General features: G+C 40.6%; 3 protein-coding genes and 1 long non-coding RNA gene across 7 annotated transcripts; 2 read left to right on the top strand and 2 right to left on the bottom strand.

The window, feature by feature from the left end:
* On the top strand, nucleotides 1-18,556 carry LOC117761053. Its single transcript, XR_004613780.1, has 3 exons — nucleotides 1-136; nucleotides 7,928-7,931; nucleotides 18,546-18,556. It is a non-coding gene; the product is annotated as an uncharacterized LOC117761053 (long non-coding RNA).
* pank4 (pantothenate kinase 4 (inactive)) lies at nucleotides 116-13,222 on the bottom strand. Of its 3 annotated transcripts, none has more exons than XM_034584616.1 (20): nucleotides 13,046-13,218; nucleotides 12,535-12,617; nucleotides 11,491-11,696; nucleotides 10,658-10,841; nucleotides 9,892-9,984; nucleotides 9,647-9,800; nucleotides 8,434-8,615; nucleotides 7,679-7,760; nucleotides 7,324-7,424; nucleotides 7,038-7,043; nucleotides 5,726-5,881; nucleotides 4,865-4,977; nucleotides 3,743-3,830; nucleotides 3,340-3,491; nucleotides 2,730-2,785; nucleotides 2,588-2,637; nucleotides 2,314-2,418; nucleotides 2,135-2,235; nucleotides 1,899-1,967; nucleotides 116-1,175 (listed from the first exon to the last, which is right to left on the bottom strand). In XM_034584616.1, exons 1-20 carry the CDS (start codon nucleotides 13,197-13,199, stop codon nucleotides 923-925), a joined length of 2,388 nt encoding a protein of 795 aa, XP_034440507.1. In that variant the 5' UTR covers nucleotides 13,200-13,218; the 3' UTR covers nucleotides 116-922. The 3 variants fall into 3 exon arrangements, with proteins under 3 accessions (XP_034440507.1, XP_034440508.1, XP_034440509.1); XM_034584617.1 differs by lacking the exon at nucleotides 7,038-7,043 and adding an exon at nucleotides 6,961-6,966; XM_034584618.1 differs by lacking the exon at nucleotides 7,038-7,043 and having other exon boundaries at nucleotides 13,046-13,222.
* Nucleotides 15,778-27,657, bottom strand: LOC117761046 (transcription factor HES-5-like). 2 transcript variants are annotated; one of them, XM_034584621.1, is made up of 3 exons: nucleotides 27,475-27,657; nucleotides 27,236-27,361; nucleotides 15,778-16,164 (listed from the first exon to the last, which is right to left on the bottom strand). In XM_034584621.1, exons 1-3 carry the CDS (start codon nucleotides 27,595-27,597, stop codon nucleotides 15,856-15,858), a joined length of 558 nt encoding a protein of 185 aa, XP_034440512.1. In that variant the 5' UTR covers nucleotides 27,598-27,657; the 3' UTR covers nucleotides 15,778-15,855. The 2 variants fall into 2 exon arrangements, with proteins under 2 accessions (XP_034440512.1, XP_034440511.1); XM_034584620.1 differs by lacking the exons at nucleotides 27,236-27,361; nucleotides 27,475-27,657 and adding an exon at nucleotides 16,404-16,564 and having other exon boundaries at nucleotides 15,778-16,290.
* LOC117761047 (transcription factor HES-5-like) lies at nucleotides 20,099-21,359 on the top strand. Its single transcript, XM_034584622.1, has 2 exons — nucleotides 20,099-20,256; nucleotides 20,370-21,359. The coding sequence occupies exons 1-2, from the start codon at nucleotides 20,134-20,136 to the stop codon at nucleotides 20,802-20,804; spliced, it is 558 nt and encodes a 185-aa protein (XP_034440513.1). The 5' UTR covers nucleotides 20,099-20,133; the 3' UTR covers nucleotides 20,805-21,359.
* Nucleotides 27,658-27,689: the final 32 nt, after the last annotated feature.

Genomic DNA, 27,689 nt, shown 5'->3' with positions numbered 1-27,689 from the left:
AACACACAACACACATAAAGAATCGAATTTGTCCAAATGGGCGCACACAGAGTCGCGCGCTGGCAGAATATGTAAATCATTTTTTAAATAAAGTTTTCTTTCTTAAATCATTTCCCCTGCAATCTGCAGATCTCAAGTTAACTGGACCCTGGTGGTGATGAATGTCTTGCTCCATTTCAGACAGGAACTCCAGAAAATTGGTACATTTCATAAATGACGACCATAACAGGAGATTTTCTGGGTCTGGACACAACAACAGGAAAATGTGTGGAGCGGGACATGACATGACATTTTGTTTACAGCACATTAACACCAGCATTGGCCCTCATCACTAAAAGCTCTTGAATCTCGTTGTCTCTCCAAGTTACCACCTTTGTCTGCGTCTTCTAAATGTACGTCTCTTTTACCTCCGGAGAAATTTGTATTATTTTTGTCGTTCTCAGTTTTGCATCAGACACCTCACCGACAAGCCCTCCTCAATTTTCTGGACATTTTCTTGCGGTATTCTCACCTCGGGCTCAGTCTGACATTTTCCGGTTAAAGCTCCAGAAAATGTCCAAAGCAACTGGCTTGGACGTTTGCTTTGTTACATCCCGTTTTAGGAACTGTCTGGACTGAGGTGCCCGTCGGAAAGCAGCTGTAGTGTATTGTACAGATTAATGGACAGAGACCTGCGAGAAAGCAACAGTAATTCTCCAAATGAAACCGGCAGTAAAATCAATAATGTCTTAAAATAAAAAAAAAAGTAAAACCTCCTTGTAAATGATCGGTTAAAAAAAAAATCTGCCCAAACATTGCAATCAGCTTTACAATCATTCACCCGGTGGCAGTACGCGATCGACATCCTTACATTCAGAGCTCCGGCCGATCGCTTCTGGTCGCTCCACTTCGACACTCTGTCCTTTTGGAAACACCCGCTCGCTCACAATGGCGTTGACGGCGCAGAGTCCTGGCCGGTTATTTTCCCAGCCGGTACCTCGTACTTGAAGACCACGCTGAACAGCTTCCCCCCCAGCCGGTCGGCGAGCCACGAGTTCTTGATGACGGCCATCTTGAGGCTCTCGCAGCTGAGCATGGCGTAGTAGTTGGTGTGAATGGCGCGGCCCATTCCCTCGATGATCACCAGGTCGGTTTGCCGCTCTCGCACCACCATCGCCAGCACTTTGTCCAGACGGCTGAGGAGGATTAAAAATAAGTTTTTGTTGCTGTAATGACCATAATACAGATCATCTAATGAATTGTGTCAGAAAACATTAATGTTGTGTTTTACATTCATCTGTATCCAGATTTACTTGCTTTGTGCTGCACAAGTTTATATTTACAGTAGCTCTGTGTACAAATTTAAGTTATTTAAATTTCAGGCCACTGAATGGAACATTGTGGCAGCTTCTGGCATCTGCTTATGGAAAATAAGTGGTTGGAACATTAATAAAACAGCGTTTTAAGGGGGACATTATTGTGGAATAGTGATACCAATAATAACCTCTCCTGCCCAAACAGTCAGTTTGTTACTGTCGTGAAAAATTACAGCAATTTAATGAAGCAGTTGCCCAATGACGCAGGAGACAGTTTAACAAATGAACAGTCAAAATTTACAAAGCAGGGACAGAGATACCAGTTAGTCCTGAGCTTTTATTTCTCATCATAAGTAAAAAACTTAACACTAGATATAGTTAGTTTATTTTAAACTACACCTGCCTGGTGAAAGTCCAAGTCTTTCAAATTCCATGACCCAGTTTTAAAAGTAAAAAATCATTGTGGTCTCTAGAATTAGTCCAAGCTAAGACCATCAGGGTTGTATCAATGTACATGAGACAGTATTTTCACAGGAGGGAAAGTGCTTCCTTTAAAAATGTAAAATGTGAAAATGTAAAATGTGAAAATGCCAAATAACCGACCTCAGATCAAGACAAGGAGAACTGGATCCACTCTGGACCAACGTCAACCTGTCCTCCCTCAGAGCCGCTCTGCAACGACAACACGTTGTACACGATTAGACTTTTAGAAGTTACTGAGGAGTGAAAATAAGCTTGATTAAAAAAAAAAGCAGTGTATGTTATGTTGCCATCTTTGATTTTATTGTGTTGTCATTTAAACTTTCATTGTTTTTTCTGATGGGTTCATCAATACTCACTGAATCACTGGATCCATGGCGGCGATTCTTTCCGTCAGAATTTGCAGTTCACCGTTCGTCACATCGTTCAAGGCCGGACCAGAGTTGCTGGCCAACACGACCTTAACAGACAGTACAGTTGAAGTAACATTTTATAAAAACATAACATCTTTTTGAATGATGGCGTCGTGGCTCCTTACCTCTGTCCCCCGAGAGAGAAGCTCTCGAACAAAGGGTATCACCCCTAGAATGATGTCTACTCCACTATTATCTACGAAAAACAAGGCACACTTGTGAGGAGGACCCTGCAAGAGAAAACCAGGACGGGTTGTGTTCAAGCACTGATCGGAAAGAAAAACACACAACACTGATACACTATCGGCTCTAAATGGGTGTTTTGTTTCTTCTTTGCTAAAAACAGAAAGTGTTTCCTGTCAAGCTGTTTGAAATGAAGCAGCAGAGAGAGAGTCTGACCTTTAGTCTCTCCAGCCACTGGTCATAGGAATCAATAAGCCACGGCCGCTCTGAGGGAGAAACACAAAATCAGTTGAGCTCCAACGATTCTCTCTGCACAGAGGAGCACTGATGCTGATGCTAACGACAGTCACTCTGATACCTTCCAGCTGTTGTTTAGCCTGCTCAAACCCAAACTCAGGATCCGATTCCAGGACACTGTGAGACACAAAAGACAAAATGTGCAATCAATAAAAAACATAAGCAACGCAGTCCTCTGAGTTTCTGTAGGAAGCAAAGAAACTTCCCATAATCTGAGATCAAGATTTAAATGTTAGGATTTAACTTCCCCTGCAGTCTGGCCTGCAGATATAAAACAGTTGTCTGCCCTTAAAGCTACAGTAACTAATGTGATATAGACATTTAATTTCCTGAGATGACTGGGCTGTTCTACGTTTAGACAGTCGTCACTAAGAAATTAAAGAAATCTGTCGTTGTTGATTGTTGAGCAGCACTAATGGATTTTTACTTTTCATATTATTGTCCAAATTAACTTTGGTGCAGAATTTAAGGGGATTATTGGGCCGTTCTACTTTATATCTTGTCCCTACACATAACTTTTTGCAGGCTAGAAAATTCAGTCTCTTTAAACCTATCAAAACAATTTAACAGTAACCAAAGCAGCCACATAAAAACACAAGATATGCAACCGGAGCCTCCCCCACTACCCACAATCCACCGGGCCGCTCAAAGGGTACAATAACTCCACTTACTCTGACACGGCCTTGGCTCCCCAGTCGAACACATTCCCAGCCAGGACGCCCCGCACCAGGGCGAACTGTCTCTGCTCCCAGCTCAACTGGTCCAGAGAGCTCACCGCCTTCTGGTAATACTTCGTCGCCATGTCGTTCTCTCTCTGTTTAATCTGCAACACGACAGAGACACGACGCAGCTGAAAGTTCACAGGCTGGTTGTCCAGTTTTAAACACACGTGATTATATTGAAACAACTTCAGAATATGTTTTGTTTTAAAGTATTGAATTGTGGAGACAAATTGTGAAACATGAAACATTAATAAATTCAGAAAACGGGTCAGTGAGGGGACAAACCACCTGTGAGACACAACGACAAGAACACAGAAATCACACAAAGTAGGTTGATAGATTTCACTCAGACCTTCGAGTAGGGATCAGGAAAGTTGAACTCGTTTAAACAGTGTTCCCTCGTGTCTAAAAGACTTCTGACAGTGAGGGATCCATAAGCACTAGGTGAGAGAAGAAGCACTCTACATTAGCCAGAGAGAAACACAGACTCACGTTGGTAAATAACTGGTTGAGTCAAGGCTGCATCCACACGACTACGTTTTAGTTTTTGACAAAATCACTGCTGCTACATTTACGCCTGCCGCCCACACAACAGTGAAGTTTAAAAAAACGATTCCGGACCCTTGTTAGTTTAAAACCTCCGGGGCTGCGTTGAAGAAACACAAACAGAACCGTTTTCCACTGACTCGATTCCTCCAGGAGAACTGCTTCAGGCCTGTGTGCTCGTCTGTGCCTTGACAAACTGGTTGTGGATTTAGTTTTCTATAGTTTCCTGCAGAATGTCTCGTCTTTACCAACAGCCTCTGTCATCTCCCTCCAGGCGCCATCTGAGAATCTCTTATGATCGCTCAGTAATGAGGTCAATGAGGAAGTGAAGAGAAAGACCTGTTCGCAGTCACTTGCCTTTAGCTGATCCTCTTTTGTTAATGAGCTAGATGTGCACTAAGTTAAAAAGGTTGGGGGAGGTGCCTCAGAATTGACGTAATTTCCACTGGTACAGGCCCCCGAGCGAAAGGACGCAGTCACTTCCTGATTGGTTACCAGTCACCACTGGACTGCCCGCGTGAAATGCAAAGCGTTGCTAGTAGTTACTGTCAGATACCAGCCATTGTTGTCAGTCCAAGAAAAGACATCCCTTACTTTTTACTTTTGTTTCTCGTGCCTAGTGTGGGTGAATGGTCATGTGATATGTGTTAATATGGACGGAGAAAACTTCTGATATAAAGCTCCATCGTAATTTACAACAAACAAAACTAAAACATAATCGCATGGATGTAGCCTCGAACAACTGATGCACAACTACGCACTGAGTTAACATCAAAACCTCCCTCTCCACTGACAAAGCACGTTGGCACTTACAGCAGAAATGAAGACATGAGACTAATGCAGACAATGAAGAAAGTTGAGTTTTAGTCGACTAGAAGCAACGTCTGAGTCTAACAGAAGTAGAAGCAGAAGTAGAGGCCGCTCTTACAATGGCTGGTGGCGGAGGGTCTGAAGCTTGTGTCGGTATTTTTGTCGGAACTTCTCCGCTCGCTCGATCGCCTCCGGGATGTCGGGCTGACTCGCTACGGCCCTCTTGACCACCTGCTCAGAAAACAGAACAACAGTTATCAGCCATGTTCACAACCTCAGGGACAGCAACGTTATAAGAGGAGTTTTCAAACATCAAACTGATTCATCTCGTAGGAAAAACTGATCTTTAAACACAGAACATTTGCTCAATTTCCATTTTTGTTTATCCGTTTAAAATCCTACAGACCACAGGTTGTATATAAAGATAGACGACATGGAACCTTCCCAAAAAGTGAAGCCAAAGCGTCTCAATCACCCCCTTGTGGCTGACTGCAGTATCTGTATTTTCTCAAAGATGGTTTCTGACGTTGTAGTTAGTTCTTATCACACTTTACATGTTCAAGTGTTGGTTTTGATTAGTTAGTTATTGCTGTTAAAACGTGGTGAGACGTCAGGACTGAGAGCTGATACTGACTCATGATGTGACCTTGAAGCCCCGGCTCCACTCCACGATCACTACTGCAGAGTCTGGCTCTAAATGAGGTCAAAGTACAAGATGGGCGCCTGCATCATTGATATTTTAGCTTAATTCCTGTTCACCAGGGGGAGGGGGAGACATATCATCCATCTTTATTTACAGTCTATGCTAGAGACAGAAATCCATTGGCGATACCAACAGAACTACTTTCTAGACTTCATTTTTTTGTATTTCTGAAACAGATTTCTCCCTCTAAGCTAAAGTTCACCAACCTTTTTCTGTTTGGCACATCTTAATTCCAAACTTTGCTTTCATATTGTGAAACAACAGCAGCTGCCCTACCCCGTCCAGAGCCTCCTCGAAGCAGGAGAGCCAGTACTCGCGAGCCACAGCGTCCTCCGCGAGGTCCATGGTGTCGGGGATGTAAGAGGACGGGTCCTGCAGCAGAGGCAGATTCACCAGCTGCCTCTCCAGACGGTCCATCTCCAGCATGTCAAACTGGACACAACAAAGAGACGGAGAGGAGACGTGCTGTCAGTCTCCAACAGATCAATACCACTGCCAGCTTCTGCTCACATTTCAAAGGCGATTCCGGCTTTAACTATTTAAACATTAATACTAGGATGTAATTAACAGTATTTTTCTGTTTCTTAGCAACACTGCAGTAGCTGTTTTTGTATTTTATTGAGACAACAACAAGGTCAAAAGGAAGATGCATTAACGATGAAACAAGAGGATCTAGCAGGACACAACCAATCGTCTATTAGAGAGGGTCAGAGGTTCTTAAAGGAAACACTGCATCTGCAGAGGGTCTCTAAGGTGGTAATTCACCTTCAGCTGAAATGTCAATGTGTAGAGCCCGACTGATATGGATTTTTCGCAGCCGATGCCGAGTAAAGAAATTCAGATGCGGATATATCGCCCAATAAATATATATATAAAAATTATTCCCGAGATGTTGTTATCAAACCTCAAAGAAATGTGATTGAGGCTTGATATTTTACAGTTTAAGTATAAATTATATTATAAATAACTATAAATAAGAAGAAAACACAAATACAACTAAATATAGAGAATTTGATTTAAGAAAATAAACATAAAAGCACATCTCTTGTGCATTGTTTATTCTGAAAAATGATACCTTGATGTTTGTGAAAGACTCACATCTGCAGATTTTAACGGCAAACAGATGAATCATTCAGGCTCTTCGCAATCACACTTTTCTAATTCACACTAATGAAAACTAACTAGTGAAAGCTTGAGAAACTAAATGTAAACTTCATAGAGTAAATTGTTATCAGCTTGTGATGCTCTACACAGACCTGCATGCTCCAAGTATCACAACAACAAAACATCTCAAACACAGCAAGTGCACAGTGTTAAGGGCTCTCAGGAAATCAAACTCTGTTCTTCTCCATCCTCAAATCATACGATTTAACCAAAAACAATTCAATAAGTGAAAAAAGCAGCTGCAGGATCCTCAGCAAAGCTCAACTAAACCTCCTCCTCTCGGGTCTCTCTTGTCCCGGCCCTCATGAACAAGCAACTGAGTGCCTGACTTGAGTGTTTACAGCTACAGAAAAGCAGCCGTGAGCAGGAGCGATCTGTCTTCATCAAACCAGAGCACACAAGTCAAGCAGTTGAAGGTACTTACGGGAAACTGAAGGAGAGGGGTTTGGTGGACACAAGAATGTGAGGGGAGGAAATGAAAGACAGATTATGAGATTGCAGAGACTGATGTGAGGAATGTTTTTTTTTATCTGGTGCCTGTGGATTCACTGAGGACAGTGGTGATGGCGACTCCGTAGAAATGAATGTGGAAAAAATATGAGGAATTTAATTAAACAAGACTGGAGGAATAAAAATCAATGAACCATGAGCGGAGTGAAAACAGGTCACGAGGTTTGAGGTGGTGAATTTTTCATATCCAACCGACTCACCGTTCCACTGCGAGCACGTTGCATCGGATTCATATCTGGAGAAACACTCATCAGGCCCGAGCTTCCAGCATAATTCTCACCCCAACTGTACTGGTTTGGATCTAAAGACGAAAGTGAAAAGACATAATTATGACACAATTATGCTGCAAGATATTCATTATGGTACATTTTATTATGTATCTAAGGTTCAAACATTGTGTGTCACAGGTTTTAACGGAGTAATTAACTATTTTAATGTTTTACAGCAGCTTTTATTGGTGTTAAGTCATCCAGCATTACTGCCCTTTGTCAATCATCAGTGAAAATATTCATTCAGGAATCATAAAGCAGGTATTTGGAGTATTTGTTTTCTTACTATCTTCCTCTGCTCCTTTAAGAAAAGCTCCAATGGCTCCGAGATATCCTTCATGTCTCAGGAACAAGGCCTGAACTTCACCCTGCATCCACAGAACAAAAAGGGCAATCACGTCAAAATCTGGGCTGTAGGAGAAAGTTCAGCTGATAACAAGCAAAGCTCGGGACTAGAAAGAAAAAGGGAAATTAACTAGGAAATCTTGAATTTCTTCAAGACACTTTGTTTCTTCTACATACACTAATGTAGTAGTTGTGTTTATTTGTTAAGTTTCATCCCCTAAGGAGGTTGTGTCAATTTTGTATGTTGGTTTGTGTATTTATTTGTCAGCAAGATTACGCAAAAACTACTGAACATATTTCCACAGAACTTGGTAGAAGGACGGGACGTGGGCCGAGAACATTTCAACATTTTCCCCAATGTCCAAGGGAGTAATAAATAAGTAGTAAAGAAATCAGACATATTTGTGGGGCTGATATCTATGAGTGGGTGAAATGTGGTGCAGATCAAAAATAAAAATCCAGATCTAGCAGATTTAAATGTTTTTTCAGTCGCTGTCCAGTAAGAACTATCGCTACAAACTTCTAACTACCACTGTGTAGCTGAAATCATTTCGATTCAGTTGGTGAGCAACGGTTTACACGTGTCTTCAACAACTTTAAAATCATGTCCAAACAAACATGACAAGACCGTGGGGCCCTGGAGGAGGTCTGTGCTCTACTTGTTTGTTTTAGTGTCAGCAGAAGAAGTGAGCTTGCCTTTGTGAAGAAGTTGATGCTGTAGGTGATTGTGTGCATGGTGACCGGGTGTCCTCGAATGAAGAAGCCTCCGAAGTAAACTCTGGTCAGGTTGTGGAGCTTGGCATACAGACAGGCCAGCTGCCCGATGTCATTGCTGATCATATGGAGTAAACTCTTGGCCATGTCTTCTTTAGAAAACGCTGCAATTCAGTACAGAGTTATACAAGCACACAGGGAAAATATCCATATTATGAATCTAAAAAAGATGTTTAAAAGCATTAAAAAGACTCATGTATTAATTCAAAACTCATTCAGTAATTGTTAAAGCTTTTCATTATCTCAGTAACTCAATGCTTGTCTTCAGTGGCATTATAACATAAGACTAAATTGCAATTCATGTAAATGTCACAATAATATCCTAAAAATTATAAAACTGTGTTTTTCTGATTATATGAGCATTAGGACAATTCAATGTTCACAGAAACTGACATTAAAATCATGAGACTATACTAATTACTCAAGAATTGCACAACATCAGCAGCTCAACAGTTACAGTGAGAGAGCAGAGCTGCAGTAGAACAGGGTCAAAGGGCATCAGTTCATTTTTTACACAAGTTTTGTACTAAGATTGAAAAACAACAAGTCGGACTTGCCAAAAAGAAAAAGACATCGCAAGCGAGAAATACAAGAAAAAAATGTATCTGACTTTGTGAGATCCTTGTTTTTTTACACTGCCTCCTTTAGCCGTCTAACGTGCAGCCTGCAGTCGGCTCAGATCCACAGATGTTACACTGCGCTCCAGTGATGTTTAAGGATTAAATGAAGCTCTGGATTTGGCCATTAACTGGAGACAGTGTGACAGTTTGCAGTGTTCGGAGCATATGGACGGACAGCAGAGCAGGGGATTATACTGCAGGGTTGGTTTGAGATTCACTGGAAACGTTCATACTTTCTTAACTGGGGAAACTGGGTCACCATCCGAATACATTTTACGCACCATGAGTCCGAGCTGACTATAGCTGCTGCCCTTCGAAGCAAGGAAATCAGCAAGTTACATTTTGCGGCCACGTCTCAAGTCAAATGATGGGAAAGATACGGATTTAATGTGTTTCTTTTAATATCAACTGAATGAACTCTAGATTTGAAGCAATTCAAAAATACTACGGTGACCTCGACATATACAAACATAACGCTACAGTAAAGCCACATAGTTAAAGTGCACGTGCGTCACCTTTGTCGGCAGTAGCAGATTTCCCAAAGCTGCTCGCAATGAGATCCCCAGTCAAACCCAAAGAGCCGTACGATCCTCCATAGATATCTTTGACGAGCATGTCAACGCTCGCGTGCTGCCCTTTAGAGGCCAACTGTAGCAACTCGTCAAATCTCTACGGGAAGAGCAAACGATAAAGTTCATCACTGCGCTGAGGAATAAAGAACAAATAATGCCGCAGTTAAAGACCATGATATTTAGGGTACCTTTGTTTTGGTGAGCAAGGCTCCCAGGCCCCAGAACGTCCCTCCACCTATCGAGCTTCCTCCTATTCGTTCAAATTTGTCCTCTGATTCAACCTGTTGAAGAGAGAGTGAATGCGATGTGTGATCAAATACAGTAAGAGCAGAAGACTCTAGTTTTTTTTCAGGTCAGAAAGTCATGTGCTTTAACTCTTTAGGCTAGAACAAACCCTGTCTAATCCCGATACATGACTTTTTAATCTCTGCTGGGGAAGGGTTCGTTTGTCTGTCATTCAAATCCGGATCAACAGGTATATCCAGGAACTTTTTTTTTAACTTTCTCGTGGTGAAACAGGTCGTTACTAGCTTGGTGGAGTCATGCGTTTGTTTTCTGAGCGTCTTTCTAGTTCGAGCCAATGATAATACAGGGTAAAAATAGATATTTCATAACTTTGATTATTTAAAAAGTTGCAACAGACATACAGATAATTGTGATATGCAGACTTAATACTTGTGTTACTGCATATTTGCAATTTCATCTGTGTCTGGCACATTTTCTGCAATAAGAAGTCAATGTCGCTTTGAATTATGAAACTGCAGCTGAAACTTCCTCTTGGATAACAGACATCTAGGTTATGACTCAATTTATCTGGACTCTTTCCACTGAAACATCCTCTAGTTCCTGGTCTTTAAAAGCATTGTGAAAACTTTGACATGTGAAAAATGCTTGTTTAACAGTGAACCCTTCCTCAGCAAACTACACAGAAAACCATAGATTTTCAGTTTTTACCTTGACTATGGAGACACCAGAGCCGATGTTTACGAGCAGGTAAGGGAAAATATCTGGATTAGTCGTCTGGAAGCGGAACTCCGAGTCGGCGTGCTTGGCGTATACAAACGCCTCATGGGGGATGTTCCTCAGCACAAAGTTACAACCCCGGATAAGGCAGGTCATCTCATCCTCTTTGTCCACTCTGCCACACAGCAACACAACAAGAGAGAGCTTGAATCATCATCAGACAAATATATAATACAGCCAGAGCAAGAGAGAAGCCATTTTGTCCACATGCTGCAGGTAAATCATTAAGTCTTTACATTTAACTAGACAGAAGCTGTCTGAAGTCCAGTGTTAAGAGCCATACCAGCAGATTTGAATGCCAAACTAAAACTCAAAAAGTTGATTTCAAAGTTTAGTTCCTCTTCTCTGAGTTGGACGACTGGAGTGTCAATGTAAAGCTGATATGGATTCAGACAAAAAGCAAGTTAAACATCCTGTGAACGCCTTTGTTTTCAAATGGTTCACCAACAAAGAGGCAGCTAAAGCTGGCAGGGCCATTGAACAGCAGAGTTTTTTCCAGAATAGTCTCCATATGGTCCCTAAAAGCTCTAAAAGTCCTCTGATTTCATTTGTTTCACAGGAAGAGGGCAAGATAATTCATTGTGTGTGGATCACTTACAATTAGGGCAAATCACCATTGTTTATTCGAATCTAGTCATCTGGAATATGCCTTCCTTCCTGGTTTTTTTCTACATGCACTTTAGCAGTGTACATTATGAGACCAGAAGATGAGTGACACAGTGTCGATGAAGACAACTTACTGAACAGCTGGTGTTTACACTCACCTGAGTCCAAGTTTCCTCTCAATGAGCTCCGTGAACTTGTGCGCCCCTCCGCCAGTGGCTTTGATGACTTTGGTTCCCGTGTTGACCAGATGGTCTCTGATGAAGTCCAAGCACGTTTCGATGTACGCATTTTCAAACTTGATGAAGTGCAGACGAGGAGTGACCTCTTCCTGCACCGATATCTCATACAGCTTGTCACTGGAAGCCTGGAGACAGAAACACAGAGGAGAGAGAGGGTGAATGCTTCTTTATACATCCAGCTACTGACATGCCGGGGGGGGGGACACTGACATTTCATTTTCACAAAAGTCTAGCTGTTCAGCGTATATATTAGATTATGTGTTGTTCCTCGCCTCTGGAACTGTCTGCCAGAGGAGCAGAGGGCAATCCGGTAAACACTTTTAAAAGAAATCTTAAGACCTGCCATTTTGTCCAAGCATTCTCTTAACCCATTCTAATTATGGGTTTACCTTATTCTATTCACACCACCTGGTTCATATGCTTTTTACATTCATGTGTTCAGGGTAGTTTCAAGTTGAGTTTTTATACAGTGTGGCTGTTGGGTGTCACTGACAAAGTCCAGTCACTGTTTATATATAACGTGACAGAAGTAGATCATAGATAGAGATTCCTATCTGTTGTCTGACAATCTATAGGGTGCAATTTGTGAGGTGGGATTAAACTCCTTTACCTTCCCTTCCCCTTAAGATTAGCATAGTATCTTCCTCACCTTATCTTATCTCATCAGACCTGATGTGAATCTAATACTCATTGCATTGCTGCACGGTTGTGATTCAGGTTATTGCAACATTGCACGAACAGCGCTACACAAATAAAGTCCGATTTGATTTATTTTAAAAGACAGAAAAAACGCAGAGAGACCAAGAGATTGAGGCTTTTTCTCATTCATGCAGTTTGGACCCAGGGGAGTTCAGGGGGGCTGAGGGGAAAGTTGACACAAGTACTGGGACACCACGGATGTCACAGAAATGGACGAACATACATAACACACATACAATTATTAATAATAATAATGATATTTACCTCTGTACCGTGCTCGAAAGATCGCACTTTGGCCACTTTGTGTTGCACATTAGAGTAGTAGGCTAGCTTCGTGAGGGATCCACCTGTTAAAGCAAATCAGTGTTAATAACAATAATAATAATAATATCAATAATGATAGAGTGAAAACAAGAGATAACCTGGATTACAGCTCACATCCAGACTTTAACACTTCCCTGACTGTGTGAGTACACTTCACACAAACACATGCTAGCTAACGGCTAACACCACCGATGCTGCTGCTGCTGCTGCTTGAGCACCTTGTTTCAACACAAAACACTTCCAACACAAACACACACACACATCCTGCACACTTGTTTTACACGGCTAACGTCAGCTTAGCTCCCCGCGTTGTTTACTTCCACTTTGAACTCATGTGCTTGTCACAGTATCCGCAGCTGCTCGCTCTTCGCTCCACTTGACGTTAGCCTCGTTAGCGCGCACAGCCGCAGAGGGGCAACCACGCAAAACCCACGCGAGCACTTCCGGGTACCTATGTCTATGGCGAAGCGTTTGGCGTTCTCCAGGTTGCGGAATATCTCGTCGGGAGGAAGAGTGATGCTTTTATCCATCGTGTGTCCGCCGCTGCTGCTGCTGCTGATGCTGCCGCTGCTGCTGCTGCTGTCAGAGAACTCACGCTCCGCCATCTGCGATCATCTGACGCGGCGTCAGCGACGGGCCCGCGTCGGCGCTGCACGTCGACCAATCAGCGGCCACGTAAAGTCTGAGGAGTGGGCGTCGTCCTTGGCAACGTCAGAGAACGTTAAGTCAACTGTCAATTTATTAGGTACACCCAAACTAGTAAAACAAGACAACCCTATTATCATCATAATAATAATAATAATATATTAGGTACACCCAAACTAGTAAAACAAGACAATCCTATTATCATCATAATAATAATAATAATACATTAAGTACACCCAAGCTAGTAAAACAAGAGAATCCTATTATCATCATAATTATAATAATAATTTATTAGGTACACCCAAACTAATAAAACAAGACAAACCTATTATCATCATAATAATTATAATAATAAATTAGGAACACCCAAACTAGTAGGGTAAATGAATCCTATAATAATAATAATAATAATAATACAAATAATAATAATAATAATAATAATAATAATAATAATAATAATATATTAGGAACACCCAAACTAGTAGGATAAGAGAATCCTATAATAATAATAATAATCATAATAATAATCATAATCATAATCATAATCATATATTAGGTACACCCAAACTAGTAGGATAAGATAATCCTATTATAATAATAACAATAATAATAATAATAATAACAATAATCATAATAGTGATCATAATAATAATATATTAGTTCCACTCAAACTAGTAAAATAAGATAATCCTTTTATAATAATAATAATATTATATAATATATAATCTTTTTTGATTTACTTTAAAACAGAGTTACAGCAGCAAAGATTATAGATATCATTATTAATAATGATAACAATAAAAATATAATAATGTTTTTGTAATTTTAGTTATTTAGCACTTTTCAAGCAAATAAACTCAAATTACTTTCCAAGGACAAAATAAAACATGCTACAATAAAGGTCTTCACAAAACATATGTTACATGTAAATCAGGAAACGCATGCATTAAGAACATACATAACTAGATCAACATGTACAGGTATGCATGTGTGTGCACGTGAACACACTCACACACAACAAACAAACAGCTCACACAACAGATGTGAAGTCCAGCAGTTTAAAAGGGCTTTCTGTAAAAATACATTTTAAGACGAGATATAAATCTCAGTCAGCTGATCGATTAGTCTGTGGGTAAGTTCTGCACCTCCAGTCTTTAACCTGGACTATGAAACAGTTAAAATAATTTCAATTCATTTTAAGGACATAGATGTGCTTGAAAACTCAAGAGATGTTGCACACATATCCACTCGGGTGAATAATCATATGTTTTATGAGTCTTCTGCATGGGCGTCCCCCAAACACTTTTAAAAATTAAAGCCCCCCTCCCCTGGCTTTGCCCTGGATTCATGAAAAGCTCACAGTGTTTCAGTTTTATCTGAGTTCTTTTATCTTCACTCAGTCGTGTTGTAATAACTTGTGGAGGTGGCTCATCAGAGCAGCTCCAGCTGTACCAGGGGGTGATGGGCACAGCTGAGTCCAGTTGGCTCATCGCTGTTTAAAGGAGGCAGACAGAGAGCTGCCACATGTGGGAAGAGACTGAGACAAGAAGAGAGACACACAGAGCTGAGCTGCTACTGGGGAAAGGCTCTGCTGCCGGGCTGAGGTTGACTTCTTTTGTTTGTTGTTTTACACCAATAAAAATGATGAACTGGTGAGCGGCTGTCGTCTGGCAGGTGTTGGGAGACTTTGAGTAGTTTAGTATTTCCTGCTTTGTATCTGGATTCAGATGAGTTTCATTTTAAAACTGTTTTTTGGTGAAAAGAACAAAAGGCCACAGTTTAAGTTTCAGTTGATATGTTTTATTCCCAGAGAAAACATGAATCACATCTTATATCTGTTCCTCCATAAAGGCAATAACGTGATGATACATCACAGTAAAAACTTGTCGTGCAAGACAATGAACTCAATAAGAGACAAGTGAACGTGAACTTTCTTTTCTTCAAAAGAGACATGAGTCTTTTAGTCCAAACAAAATGAACCAACTATCTTATACTGAAAGAAAAAACTTTCAGATTCACATTTATGCTGCTGACATATGTCAAACAAATTCCCGACTTCAAGATCCAACATGGGTCAATAATCTTTTACATTGTACAAATATACATACAAGTAGGTGATCGACACTGACAAACACTACAGGAATGTAGTTCAAAAGTTTCCAGGTCTTTAGCATATTGTTAACTCAATAAGACGATTGTATTCATAGAACACAAAGCTGTGTTTCCTAATACAAACAAAAAGGAAATCATGCTTTCAAACTTCACTCAGCCCAATAGGACTTTGAAATTATTTTGCTCAGGAAATTCTACTTTAACTGAATAGAAAATATCTTTTGATCAGTGAGCTCGTCTCAATTTGTCTCCTATCACTGTTGTGTTAGCGACAATACACAAGCATTGTGAGAATAATAACTTGTACTTCACAGAGTAACATCTGAATAAGAAATAAGTGACTACTGTTAAAATAGTAGTCGACCTGTTGTCTGCAAATATCACAGAAACACACAATTTAACTTTTACAAAAGTAAAAAACACTAAAAGGATTTTCAGAAACGAGATGACCACACGAACGTGCACAGTTGTTGGAGCTTCACTTTGATAAAAGTCCTTAGGTGTCTACCACGGCCGCCAGGGGGCGCTGCTGACTGGACTCTTGTCTTTGGTGATGCTGCTGTGGACTGTGGAGCTCAGAGGAGAGAAGTCAGCCTCTGTCAGCTTCTCCTCAGAGGAAGACTGCAGCTTGTTGACGTGCTTCATCAGTCTTCTCTGCGACTGTGCCTTCACCTCCTCACTGGACAGGAAGTGTGCCACCTCTTGGACACATCTGGTGTAGCCCCGTTTGATGGCTGCTGAGCCCACAGCTGGATTCTGCTGCTGTTTCTGCTGCTGCAGTCGTCTGAGGAAGTAAACGGTCATCTCCAGGATGTCTGCTTTCTCCAGCTTGGAGTCTGGCTGCTGGTTGAGGAACTCTGGACCCAGGAGAGACTTGAGCTGCTCGATGCTGCTGTTGATTCGCTCTCTGCGTAACTTCTCCACCAGAGGCTTTCTGAGCTGCAGAGACAAGAACAAAGTCAGTCATCAACTTATTCTGGAGTCAAGAGTCAGCATGAAGAAACACAAGCTCTCGTGGAAGAAGAGCACGTCTCCTTGAATCTTCAATTTACCTTGTGGCTCCGAGTCAGATGCTCCTGAGAGTTGGTCCTTGCTGCAGTGATTGTAGGAGCCATGTGTGGATCTCTGTGCTGTAGAGGTCTGTGTAGAGACAATCTGATCTCTGCTGCCTTCATCCCTCCTATTTATAGTCCCACATCTCCATATCAATGTGTGGGTCTGGGTCTGGCTGCAGGTTCCCACAGTCTCAGCCAATCAGAGAGCTCGGGGAGACAATAGTGCATGTGGAGCAGCAACATGCTGAATGGTGTTAATGCCTCAGGGACAATAGTTAGATCTCAGGGGAACAGGTGGAGGACTGCGGGGGGGGGGGGGGGGGGGGGGGGGGTGATGGAGAGAGACTCACAGAGCTCTGTGTGGATCTGGGAAAGTGGTGACCCTGTAGAGAGCAGATCTGCTGCCTGATGCTGATCAATGACTTTGACTGAGCACACGCTCGTCAGCACAGCACAGTGACAACTTAAGACCACCTATAAATCTGAGAAGTGTAAATATATTTGTGCTGCTGAAGCAATTATCAGTCATTTAAAATCATTTTAAATGAAACATTATATCTTAAAAGCAAATCAATTCATATTTAACCTGCAGATATTTGATCAATTACCTCCCTTGGTATGTTGAAGCATGCCCTGTTTTCTTCTCTAGATATGGACTGCTCCTGTTATTAATAAAGCTGTATATAGATATATATATCTATATATAGATACATACATACAGTACATCTTGTGCTTTTGCCTGACGATACAAGGTGTTATGTGGTTTATGGATGAGTTAATTTTAAGGGACTGATATGTGTGTCTGCAATTTAGTGCTGATCCAAACATAAAAACTCCAGATGTAGTGGATTTAAATGTAGTTTCATTAGACTGGTGGGTCTTGGCAGAGGTATGTGCTGCTTTTCTAGCTTTTAAGGGATTTGCATTGCTGTAAAAGACTTAATTATTATTAATTGCATTATTTGGACATTCTTTTCTTATGTCTCACAGTTGAAGGGATGTTATAGGTCATTTATAATGTATTAAAAGAAAACCAAATTCCCATTTTATTGTGGATGATAAGTCCAACAAAAGATTCCTTCCCTTGCTTTTGTCTATTCAGTCCAGACCGTCCTTTAACCACGAGATCTTGTCGCTTAGTCACTTTATTTGTCGGTTTTCTTAAAACACACGGCAGTTAAATAAAGTCACATGTGTGTCCAAACATCAGGCGAAACAAAAAGTCCTTTTAACCGTTGATGTCGGGGCCGCGTTGGCCCGACTCTTTGGCAACTGTCAATGGATTAAACCATAAAAGGCTCAGATTGCAACGATGACCCGTTAAACAGAGGGGAAATTAATTTGGCAAAAGTTAGTGAGTTGGCACCAGAGAGATGGAGACAGAGAAAGGAGAGAGTGAGAGGAGCGGGAAAAATCTTCCAGTGGAGTGTGCCAACTCCCTCTGGAGAGCAGTCAGGTGCTGGTGGGGCCGAGGATGCTAATCACACTCAACTGTGACTCTGCTCTCTCTGCTTTCCCACACTCAGCCGCGGCTCAACAATAGACATGTGCCTTGTTAAATGTTAATTCATCCCCACACAAGCAGCTCCCGGCGCTCCCCCAAGGCCAGCGTTTGTTGTTTGGACACTCTCAATTAAGGAGACGAGAGCTGGAGATAAACACAAATATTGTGACTGAGGATTTAGCCTAACAAGCAATCAACCAAATTTATCTGGGTGCAGATTTTATAATGAGATAAAGTAGATGGCAACATTTTCTATTAACCACAACACTTAATATAGATAGAAACATTTAATACATGGTTTATAACAAACTACAATGCAGATGAATGACATTTCTGGGATTTTATTCTTGTACAGTGGTGAATTATTGTTATTTATTATTAGGTAATTATTCACAACTCTAATTATTAGTATTAGTATAAGGTACATTACAATTATATATTAACTTTTGAAGACATATTTATTATTATAACTGTTTTACTATATATTGTCATTAATTATTTGATATTATGTTCCCACAGAATTATTTACTTTCTGACAAACACATATCTTTATAGTAAGCTTTATATAATATATAGTTTATGTGTAAATATATATAAATGCTATACATACTATACGATTAATAATAGTTTAATAGTCAATTTAACTTCTCCTTCTTTCAACAAACCCTAAGGCTTGTCCCCGTTGTCTATTGTACCGTCTGCAAATGCATTAAATAAGGTTTAATCTAAGTATATATGTTTTCCTGCTTTGTTGAGTAAAAAACGTAAACATTTAAAATTCAGTAGTAAAGAATTCCTCCTCCTCCGGCTCTCAGACGTCTTTGTCTGCCTCGTCTCTATTGTCCCACAGGGGCTCTGTGAGTGAGTTTTCTCTGGTTTCCCACACTCGGTCCATTCACCGCTCCGAAGAACAAAAGAAGTGTGTCTGGTTGCACATCACATTAATTATGGAGTCAGTTTACGAGTTTTGTCTCACCGGCCCTCAATGGACATTCCTGTCATCAAGACTCGTCATTACCAGGCCTTTGTGAAACGTCCATGAGGAATGCAGTCATGCTCTGGATTAATGAACATTCAAAAGATCTTTCCCTTCCTCCCGTCCTTTAGATTCTGATTGTCCCCCCTGCATTCCAGACGCTTTATTTTGACAGGACGGATAAAAGGGGATATTCCATTCCTGAATTGATCAGATGCTGGTTATGGTGCATGTGTGGGACAATGACATTGGAATGAAAGCATGTGTGTGAATCCAATTTTTTATCAGAAACACAATCCAACCATCTTTATCCAGATGTTGATAAAATGCTTTAAAACTATTTTTGAGTTCTGTTTTATCCAGGGTTTCAAATTAAAGGTAATTTTTCATCTCTTAGTTTGCAAGAATTATGCAAAAACTACTTGATAGATTTCCATGAAACTGGATGATAGGATGTGGTATGAGTCGGGGAAGAACCCATGAAACTTGGTCCATCCAGGAATTTGATTATCGATTTGTGAGATTAGACATTTTTCAGCATTTTCCTTGATTTCTCTAAGAATAATTCATGGATGTTGATGAAAAAAGGTATTTTTATGGTACTGATAATTCTGAGTGTGTACAATTTGGAGCAGATCCAAACAAAAATCTAGATCTAGTAAATTTAAATGTGGTTTCTACGACTAAAATGCACCAGTTGAAATAGCAGTGACTTTAAATGCATTTTATAAGGTAAAGCTTACTCTATCCATACATCATCCATTCATTACCTATCCAGCTTATCATTGAGGGCCATTAGGGGCAGGAGCCAATATATAATAAACACTCTCTATGTTAATTTTAATATAGAGCTGAAATATATCCAGGTTCAGAAAAATAAGAATCTTAAGTGTTTTCATTATTAGTCTCACACACTTGTGCTGTGCTGACGAGCGTGTGCTCAGTCAAAGTCATTGATCAGCACCAGGCAGCAGATCTGCTCTCTACAGGGTCACCACTTTCCCAGATTCACACAGAGCTCTGAGTCCTCCTCCCCCCCCCCCCCCTGTCTCCTACACCCTCTCCCCTCCCAGTCCTCCACCTGTTCCCCTGAGATCTAACCATTATCCCTGAGGCAATAACACCATTCAGTGTCTAGCATCCTTTATTGTCTCCCCGAGCGCTCTGATTGGCCGAGACTGTGAGAAACTGCAGCCAGACCCAGACCCACACATTGATATGGAGATGTGGGACTATAAATAGGAGGGATGAAGGCAGCAGAGATCAGATTGTCTCTACACAGACCTCTACAGCACAGAGATCCACACATGGCTCCTACAATCACTGCAGCAAGGACCAACTCTCAGGAGCATCTGACTCGGAGCCACAAGGTAAATTGAAGATTCAAGGAGACGTGCTCTTCTTCCACGAGAGCTTGTGTTTGTTCATGCTGACTCTTGACTCCAGAATGAGTTGATGACTGACTTTGTTCTTGTCTCTGCAGCTCAGAAAGCCTCTGGTGGAGAAGTTACGCAGAGAGCGAATCAACAGCAGCATCGAGCAGCTCAAGTCTCTCCTGGGTCCAGAGTTCCTCAACCAGCAGCCAGACTCCAAGCTGGAGAAAGCAGACATCCTGGAGATGACAGTTTACTTCCTCAGACGACTGCAGCAGCAGCAGCAGCAGCAGAATCCAGCTGTGGGCTCAGCAGCCGTCAAACGGGGCTACACCAGATGTGTCCAAGAGGTGGCACACTTCCTGTCCAGTGAGGAGGTGAATGCACAGCAGCAGAGAAGACTGATGAAGCACGTCAACAAGCTGCAGTCTTCCTCTGAGGAGAAGCTGACAGAGGCTGACTTCTCTCCCTTGAGCTCCACAGTCCACACCGGCATCACCAAAGACAAGAGTCCAGTCAGCAGCGCCCCCTGGAGGCCGTGGTAGACACCTAAGGACTTTTGTCAAAGTGAAGCTCAAGAGCAGAACTCTCCAACAACTGTGCTCGTTCTTGTGGTCATCTCGTTTTTGAAGAGTCATTGCATGCTACTGCAATTTCTTCTGCTGTTTTTTACTTTTGTAAAAGTTAAATTGTGTGTTTCTGTGATATTTGCAGACAACAGGTCGACTATTATTTTACCAGTAGTCACTTATTTCTTATTCAGATGTTACTCTGTGAAGTGCAAGTTATTATTCTCATTGGGAATGCTTGTGTATTGTCAATAACATCATCTATATAGGTGACAAAGTTATTAATGTTAAACATGTTTAATATTTTTGTGTGATATTCACATGCCCCATTGGTTGATACATCCTGTGTGATGTATCTTTGAATTTCTCTATTTTCTGCGTTTTAGCAGATGAAGTTTTTGTATCTGAACAGAAATCAAACAATGTGCTGCTTTATGACTCTGTGAGTGACAGCACCCATACCTTCAATGAAGGACATGTGTCAAAATGAATGTATCTCTTCATGCCAAGTGATGCGCAATAAAGCAATCAAGAAGAAAACAATTTTAAACATTTGCCTGTCTCATCTTATTCCTATTAATCCATGGTGTATTTTACATACATTTGATAACAGAGGATGATATCGCATGATGTCACAGTTGTTATTTTAACTCAGACTTAGTGATTTGTGGGTTTTATTATTTGTGACACAGTCAATATCTAGATAAATCAAACAGTCAGAGAGCTGCTGACTCAACCTTAGATCACACCTACAATATCTATAATGAATATCTACAATCAATATCTATAATCATCCATACATATTGTGGATTTACAGTCCCAGTCTCATAAAACTCCAGATCAGCTGCAGCATAGATTTACAACGTCCCTTTATTTGTACTGATAATGTCAATGAAACAGCGTCTTCTAAAACATGTTCTCTCATTAAGGCTGTTTTATAAAATAAACTCACAACGACAAACACTTGATAAAAAGATTTATAAATCTGAAATAGATCAATAATGTCTTACACCTCCTCACTGGGAATAAGCATTATATTGATATGTATTAAACTTTTGTTATATTGCTATTGATTCAAACTTGTTTCATTGCCGAGTCTTATCTCTCACATATGGTGATTTAATGATTCCCCCAAAGATGTTCATTTGAGTTGAGATGTGGTGAAATCGCCAATAATATTGGTTCTTGTCAAATTATTCATGGGGCCCCTGTTTATTCAGAGCATCCACAGTCGTCCCTTTACTTTCAGTTTGTCTTTAACCTGTCACATGTCTGCGTAGTGAGGTGGCAGCAGTGAGCAGAGGGTGTGTCATGGAGCAGGCAGTAGTGTGTTAGTAATTGTATTATGTGTTGACTGGCCAAAGGACAGCAGCTGAAAACAAGCCAGCTGTGGCTAACACTAACAGATTTACAGATGTGTTGTGCTTAAGAATAAATAGATGGAAATATGAAATTAGTTTAATTTAAGAACTTGAATCAAGCTAAAAGCTCCTTGTGCTAATTGTATTGTTTGCACAAAATTGATTTCAACTGACTGAACTTCTATTATTTTAAATTTTTGGTGTATGTTATTCCCCCAAAATAGATTTAAATGAAGTTAGAACATCGTTTTCATCTTTTAAGTGTTTATTTTCAAAAAATGCAAAAACACCAAAACAATTCTGAATCCACTTTGGATGAATATAAAAATAAATATAACTGATGAATCAAACAAAACATGCATACATGGCATACAAAAAAATTATTATAACAAATCCCTTTTCAGAATAAAGGAGGGGGTTTAGGAATAAGACACATAGAACCTTGAAACAAGGCAATATCCAAACTGTTTTCACAGGAAGAATATATATAGCTTATATATATATATAGGTTAACATTGATGTTTGGCTTCAAACATTAAGTTAGATTTTACTGAAAATAAACAGTAAAACCTTGGAAGGTAAAAAATTCAATCTATTAAAAACAGATTTCATACAAAATATATAATCACCTGTAACTATTTCCTGCATAGTCAACAGATTGGATTTATCTTCAAACTCTACAAATCTCACAAATAGCAGCATACGTTTTTTTAACAGAAATCCACATCAGGTGGAAACTTCTTGTGTAAAATGCCTGAATAAGGCAAACGATCCATTTCAGTCTCTTCACGTCCACTTGTCATATTGCAAATAATGCATTTCTCTCTGCAAACACCAGAAATTGAACATATACAGAGATGCAAGTAGCATCAATAAAAACAGTTCACAGGAGAATCTGCCGTGTTTTTCCTGCAGATTCTGTGACTTTTAGCCGTCGTCCTCAGAAGCACAGAGGAGCCAAGTCGTCCTCTGCATCAGGAAACAGACGCAAAATGTCCCTGGAGTATTTGGAGTAGCCGCTGTGAGACAGCAGCGCTTTCCTCAAGGTGAGGAGCGACTTGGTTTTCTCCAGGATGTCTGCAACAGGGATCCCGCTGTGCAGGTGCTCTCCAATCAGAGCCTTCAGCTTCTCCACTCCAGAGCAGCACTTCCTCTCCAGCATGTGCAGTTTACACCTGAAGGAAACGGAGCATGACTTTTATTAATATGTCCAATCACTTTGTTTGAAACCACACAATGAAACAAAGACAGTTAAAGGACAGTGATGCAGCTGTGAGTTCTCACCTGAAGAGCTGCTCCTTGACGCTGTCCTGAAGAGCGAGGTCTGCGTACAGAGTCATGTCTGAGTTTCTTGTCCTGGTGGTGCTGCTGGAGGTTTCAGAAGATGCCTGGGAAGGTTCAGATGACGTCTGTGTTGACTTCTGCCGCCCTGCTCTGCATTTAAGCTGCTCTCTCTCCGCCGCTCAGCCAATCGGGAGCCTCCGAGCATCGGACAATGGGGTGAATTTAATGGCTGTCACAGAGAACAGGTGGGATGCTTTATGTGGGTGCCACACATCAGAGAGGTCAGTGGGAAAGTGTTTCTCCTGGAGTTGACACGGGGGGGAAAAAATGTATCTTAATGTCATGTTTGGAGTTGGAGGATTTGACAGACACTTAAACTGCATCAGCAAATATGCAGAGAATTTACAAATCAAACCGTTAAATGATGATTCAAGAGGTAAAACATGATATTTGGGCTTTTGTCTCAACAATTTCACCATTAATATTGAATTCCCTATATTATAAAACCTTCAATGGGTTCTATGAATACAAAATAAAAGCCTGATATCTCATATGACAGAAAAGATTCTTTATAATCAAGTAATAAAGTTTTAAACTTGTATTTTCCCACTATGTGAGTTACAGCCGAACCAGATGGTTCATGTGAGCAGTGGCCTTCTGTCCTTCCCCGGCCTGAGAACCGTCCTGAGGCTTTATGAGAGCAGACACACTTCTATTGTCTGTGCGGCTGAGCAGGCTGCATACAGAAGTGTGGGAAGCCGTGTGTCGCTGTGGCTCCCAGCACCACGAGGGAGAGGAGGGCGTGCGACCGGGGCACGCTCAGCCTTGTGCAGGGAGCCGTGCAGGGGCCTGGATGAGGAGGAGGAGGAGGAGGAGGAGGAAGAGTGGGAAACCTGAGCCTCTCACCCACAGACAGCAGATAGACACAGGGACAGATGGAGAGGAGATAAGAGTAATCCCACATGAACCTGGTTACACATCAGTTTCCAGTTGTCTCAATGCGCTCACAGATTATTATGAACAAAAAAAAAAGATGGGATATTTTTCACAGACAAGAAAACATGATGCTCACGTGTATTAAAGAGATTAAATAACGGGTTTTTTAAAAAGGAAAAACATGAAGATTATGATTCTAATGGGAAAACCGATAATCTTACAGATGGTGGTGGAAAGTAACTTAGTACATTTACTCAAGTACTGATTTACTTTGAGTATTTGAATTATTCTGTCAATAAGCCCGTTCTGTTCTACTTCATACTTTATATTTCACTGCATTTAATCCCAAACTTTTCACTTCATTACCTTTATCTAAAAGCTTTTGTTGCTCATTACATGTTTACAGTTAATTGTGATACTACTACTAATAATAATAATGGTAATAATAATATTATTAAATGAAAGATTTGCTTCACAAAACAGAAAATAGTCATAAAATCCTCATGTTTAAAAGACAATTGTTAAAACATTAAAAAATATATAAAATCTCTACAAAACAGTAAAGAAACCAGTTAAACCACAAAATAAAATCCCACAAATTCATGCATCAGATCTTAATATTGAAGCAATATAACAATAATAATTTAGGCTTTAAGTAGCAGTTTGTAATAATAGTACTTCTGTAGGCCTACTTTAACATGAGTTAGATTTTGAATATAGGACTTTTACTTATAACAAAGCATTTTTCCATTGAGGTATTATTACTTCTACTAATATTTCTCCGACCAAATTATAGACCTTGTGCTTCTGTTGGAGTCAGATGCAGTTTTCAGGTTTAAACTTTGACTTTATGAGAAATGTCACACGACCAGAGGCACCATCAATACTTAACATTGTACAAGTTTTATTCATAGTTGGGTGAAGTGTAACAAAGTGGCCTCCAGGGGTGAACATGAAACACATTCTTTAGTGTGGGTCTGTAGGAAGTTTATTTGTTTATATCCCAATATCCTCGACTCATGATTGAAGCAAAGATTCAACTCTGATTATTTTTTCTTTTATCTTAAAATATATTGTTTCTCAGATTCCTATGTGTAACCAGGGTAAAGATGGATTATTGAAATGTCAGTGTTTCCATCCATCCACTATGTATACACCACTTATCCTGTCAGAGCTGAGGGGGGCTTGAGCCAGTCCTGGCTGACACTGAGTGACAGGCGTGGGGACGGAGTGGACAGATCACCAGTCCATCACAGAGCTGGTGCCTCACACTCTCCAGTTAATCTCACCTGCACGTCTGTGGGGGGAAGCTGCAGAGAAAACCCACATGGGAATAGAAACAGCCCTGGTCTGCCATCGGGTTTGAACCCAGAAACTTCTAACTGTGAGGCCACGGTGCCAACCACTGCACCACTGTGTCACCTTGCTGTAGAACGTTATCACATTTATTCAACTGTCTCTGTCTCTCTTTTTTCTTTATTTACTGTAAACGAGACGGAAATATTCTACTACTAAAGTGAAATTTGAGTGAGAGGAAGAGTCACTTCTAATCTAGATTGATCAAGTGTAAACTGGATCGAGAGAATTAAATGTACATTTCTACACATTTTATAGAGACTTCAAGACAAAATGAGATTAGAACCAAAAGATTTGAGAGCAATGTTTGTTTATTATAAAAAACAGAGTGAGTTTCAACACATGTGATAAAAGTATCACAAAACAATAAGCAGTTTTCTGCAAGACACTGAGCTCAGTAAGAGTAAAGAAACAAGCGTCTTTATAAAAGACAAATACATGGAGAATAACAACTTCTCATCAATGATGTTTTCAAACTTAATTACTTCTTCAAAAATGAAGCAAAACATTAAGAACTGACCTTAAAACAGACCAGATATTTATATCACATTGTGATGACAGCAGATTAATGGCCACTCATACATGAGTGTTCATTAATAAAAACACAACAGTCACTAGAAAATTGTGACAAAGTGAAATAAAAACAACTTTTAGAATAAAAGAATCATTTGGATCTTACAACAGATCAAATTTGACAAATCACAAAGATTAAATATTTAACGTTTCTGATCAAAATGATCAATACTGTAAATACATGAAGTACAGTGAGGTACAATAATAACTGCTGATGCAGTCAGATGTGATTCATGCAACATGCATGACAAGATGTTCTCGATCATAAAGAAAATGAAATAAACGTTTGGATCTTAAAACAGATCATATTTGACTGAACAGAGAAATTCAAAGTTAAAATCCTGATGAAAACACGTCCACAAAAAGGACATTTAGATGTTTTCACAGCAAAGATCAATATAAATCAACAGGTAACAAACCATATGATGATACATCACTGACACAGTGAGGTGTGATAATAATTGCTGATGCAATCAGATGTGATTCATGCAACATGCATGACAAGATGTTTTCTTTCTTCACTTGAAAGATGTTGTTGCTTCTTTTCCTCAGGAAATGTCCAACACACAAATACATGTTTCTGTTCCTACAGAAGAACAAGTCCTTACGTTTCATAGAATTCACTTCCAGTCGTCTCTGACCACTGAGCTCGTCCCAGTTTGTCTGCTGGTAACTCCAGTCTGTAGGAGTCTACCACGGCCTCCAGGGGGCGCTGCTGACTGGACTCTGATCTTTGGTGATGCTGCTGTGGACTGTGGAGCTCAGAGGAGAGAAGTCAGCCTCTGTCAGCTTCTCCTCAGAGGAAGACTGCAGCTTGTTGAAGTGCTTCATCAGTCTTCTCTGCTGCTGGTTCTGCTGCAGCAGCTGTGTCAGGAAGCAAACTGTCATCTCCAGGATGTCTGCTTTCTCCAGCTTGGAGTCTGGCTGCTGGTTGAGGAACTCTGGACCCAGGAGAGACTTGAGCAGCTCGATGCTGCTGTTGATTCGCTCTCTGCGTAACTTCTCCACCAGAGGCTTTCTGAGCTGCAGAGACAAGAACAAAGTCAGTCATCAACTTATTCTGGAGTCAAGAGTCAGCATGAACAAACACAAGCTCTCGTGGAAGAAGAGCACGTCTCCTTGAATCTTCAATTTACCTTGTGGCTCCGAGTCAGATGCTCCTGAGAGTTGGTCCTTGCTGCAGTGATTGTAGGAGCCATGTGTGGATCTCTGTGCTGTAGAGGTCTGTGTAGAGACAATCTGATCTCTGCTGCCTTCATCCCTCCTATTTATAGTCCCACATCTCCATATCAATGTGTGGGTCTGGGTCTGGCTGCAGGTTCCCACAGTCTCAGCCAATCAGAGAGCTCGG

This window comes from Hippoglossus hippoglossus, chromosome 5, assembly GCF_009819705.1.
Source record: "Hippoglossus hippoglossus isolate fHipHip1 chromosome 5, fHipHip1.pri, whole genome shotgun sequence".
NCBI lineage: Eukaryota > Metazoa > Chordata > Actinopteri > Pleuronectiformes > Pleuronectidae > Hippoglossus > Hippoglossus hippoglossus.
This window is presented reverse-complemented; position numbering and strand designations above follow the sequence as displayed.